This window comes from Austrofundulus limnaeus, unplaced genomic scaffold, assembly GCF_001266775.1.
Source record: "Austrofundulus limnaeus strain Quisiro unplaced genomic scaffold, Austrofundulus_limnaeus-1.0 Scaffold1496, whole genome shotgun sequence".
In the NCBI taxonomy this organism is placed as follows: Eukaryota; Metazoa; Chordata; class Actinopteri; order Cyprinodontiformes; family Rivulidae; genus Austrofundulus; species Austrofundulus limnaeus.
The window spans coordinates 19,964-21,767 of record NW_013953898.1 but is presented as its reverse complement, the minus strand read 5'-3'; the positions used below and the strand labels follow the sequence as shown (position 1 = coordinate 21,767).

At 57.4% G+C, this 1,804-nt stretch overlaps 1 protein-coding gene across 1 annotated transcript; it reads right to left on the bottom strand.

Annotated features, from left to right (window-relative positions):
- Nucleotides 1-292: 292 nt before the first annotated feature.
- On the bottom strand, nucleotides 293-1,712 carry LOC106535583 (forkhead box protein B1). The gene has a single exon (XM_014032623.1). It carries the CDS (start codon nucleotides 1,411-1,413, stop codon nucleotides 562-564), a length of 852 nt encoding a protein of 283 aa, XP_013888077.1. The 5' UTR covers nucleotides 1,414-1,712; the 3' UTR covers nucleotides 293-561.
- Between the last annotated feature and the right edge of the window lie 92 nt (nucleotides 1,713-1,804).

Here is a 1,804-nt window from a genome sequence, read left to right as displayed (position 1 = left end):
TGTTAACAGCTTGGAAAATAAATAATATTTAAGAAAATATTGTGGAAACAGTTTTTTTATTTTTATATTTATTTATTTTATAAATCCTCAGTTAAACGTTGATTATTTTTTCAGTAAATAAATCGACTCAGGGATGATTTTCTCTTTTTTGTTATTTTCTCCAGATGATTTTAATTTATCATCAGAAAACAGAATAAAAAAATCTTCATGCTTTGTTTCTGTCAGGTGTTCAGAGGCAGCAGCAGCATGCAGAACCAGAACCAGAACCAGAACCAGAACCAGAACCAGCAGCGAGTTTCAACACAACATTTATAGTGAACAGATTTTGTACAAAGTGCAGAACATCAGAACATTCTTCTTTCATGTCGGCTCTCTTTGTTCTTTAAACACGAGCGGAAACATCAAACATCAAAGAGGAAACTTCTTGTTTTACCGCCTTTTTTTTCTTTGATCAAAAAAACATCAAACACGTAAAACAGCCACAGAAAAGTCCTGGACCCACAGAACCGGTCCGAAGGTTCTGGGTCCACAGAGCCGGTCTGCAGGTCCGGGGGTCAGAGGTCAGTGCACCGTCACCGGAGGCGGGGCGGCCGGGCTGCTCTGACCGGTGTGCGGGGAGGGGGGACTCAGGGACCGGGGCGAGTTGGCCAGGAAGGCGGGGATGTGGGCCGGAAGTCCCGGCAGACCGGGCGGGGGTTTGATGGGCACCGGGTGACAGATGGACTTGAGCGGCACGCCGTAGGCCGTGTAGTCCGCAGGGGCGGGCACGGACAGGGGGCCCGCCGGGTCCATCACCCCCGAGCCGTACATGTGGGTCCAGGCCGGGCTCAGCTGGGTGTGCAGCGGGTACCCGGCGCCGGGGAAGGCCGCCAGCCCCCCCGGGATCCGGTACTCTCTGGAGATGATGTTCTCGATGGTGAAGGGGGGCTTAAAGCCGGAGCTCAGGTTGGACCCGGCCGGGACCGGGACCTGGACCTGGAGCGCGCTCAGCCGCAGCTTGGCCTGCTGCTGCAGGTAGTGGCTCTGCAGGGGGTCCGGGCTCCCGGTGCCGCTCAGCGGGTCCGATACCTGCACCCCGCCCACCTTGAAGCGCTTCCGGCGCCGCAGGAAACTCCCGTTCTCGAACATGTCGCCGCAGTTCGGGTGCAGGGCCCAGAAGCTGCCCTTGCCGGGCTGGTCCGGCCGGCGCGGGATCTTGATGAAGCAGTCGTTGAAGGACAGGTTGTGTCTCAGGGAGTTCTGCCAGCGCTGCGTGTGGTCCCGGTAGAACGGGAAGCGGTCCATGATGAAGCGGTAGATGTCGCTGAGCGGCAGCATCTTCTCCGGGCTGCTCTGGATCGCCATGGCCGTCAGGGAGATGTAGGAGTACGGAGGCTTCTGCTCGCTGTACGTGTTCCTGCCGGGCCGGGGCATGGTTCGGCCGGACCCGGACCCGGACCCGGACCGCTGCGCTCTCAGATCCTCACTGCGTCTTTACGCGCCGCGCTGGACCGGACCGCGGTCCGGGACGCATCGTGGTCCTGATCTGAGGTGGACCAGAACTCTTGGGTTTAACTTGTAGAAAAGTTGAAGAAAAGTTCTGGTCCTCCCTCCCTGCGGGGTCCCGGTCTGTCCCGGTCCGTCCTGCTCGGTTCCGGCTCGCGGTGCCTCCTCTGTGAGCGCGCAGGACAGGAGCTTCTTTAATGGGACGCTTCTCGGCGTCACGTGACCGCGTCCTCCTGTGCACGCGCCCTCATGGATGCGCTGAACCAACAGACGGTGTGTGTGTGTGTGTCTGTGTGTGTGTGTGTGTGTGTGTGTGTGT

Bases quoted from the DNA above. Each gene is read 5' to 3' on its own strand.
- LOC106535583 (XM_014032623.1), bottom strand. From the start codon at position 1,413: ATGCCCCGGCCCGGCAGGAACACGTACAGCGAGCAGAAGCCTCCGTAC.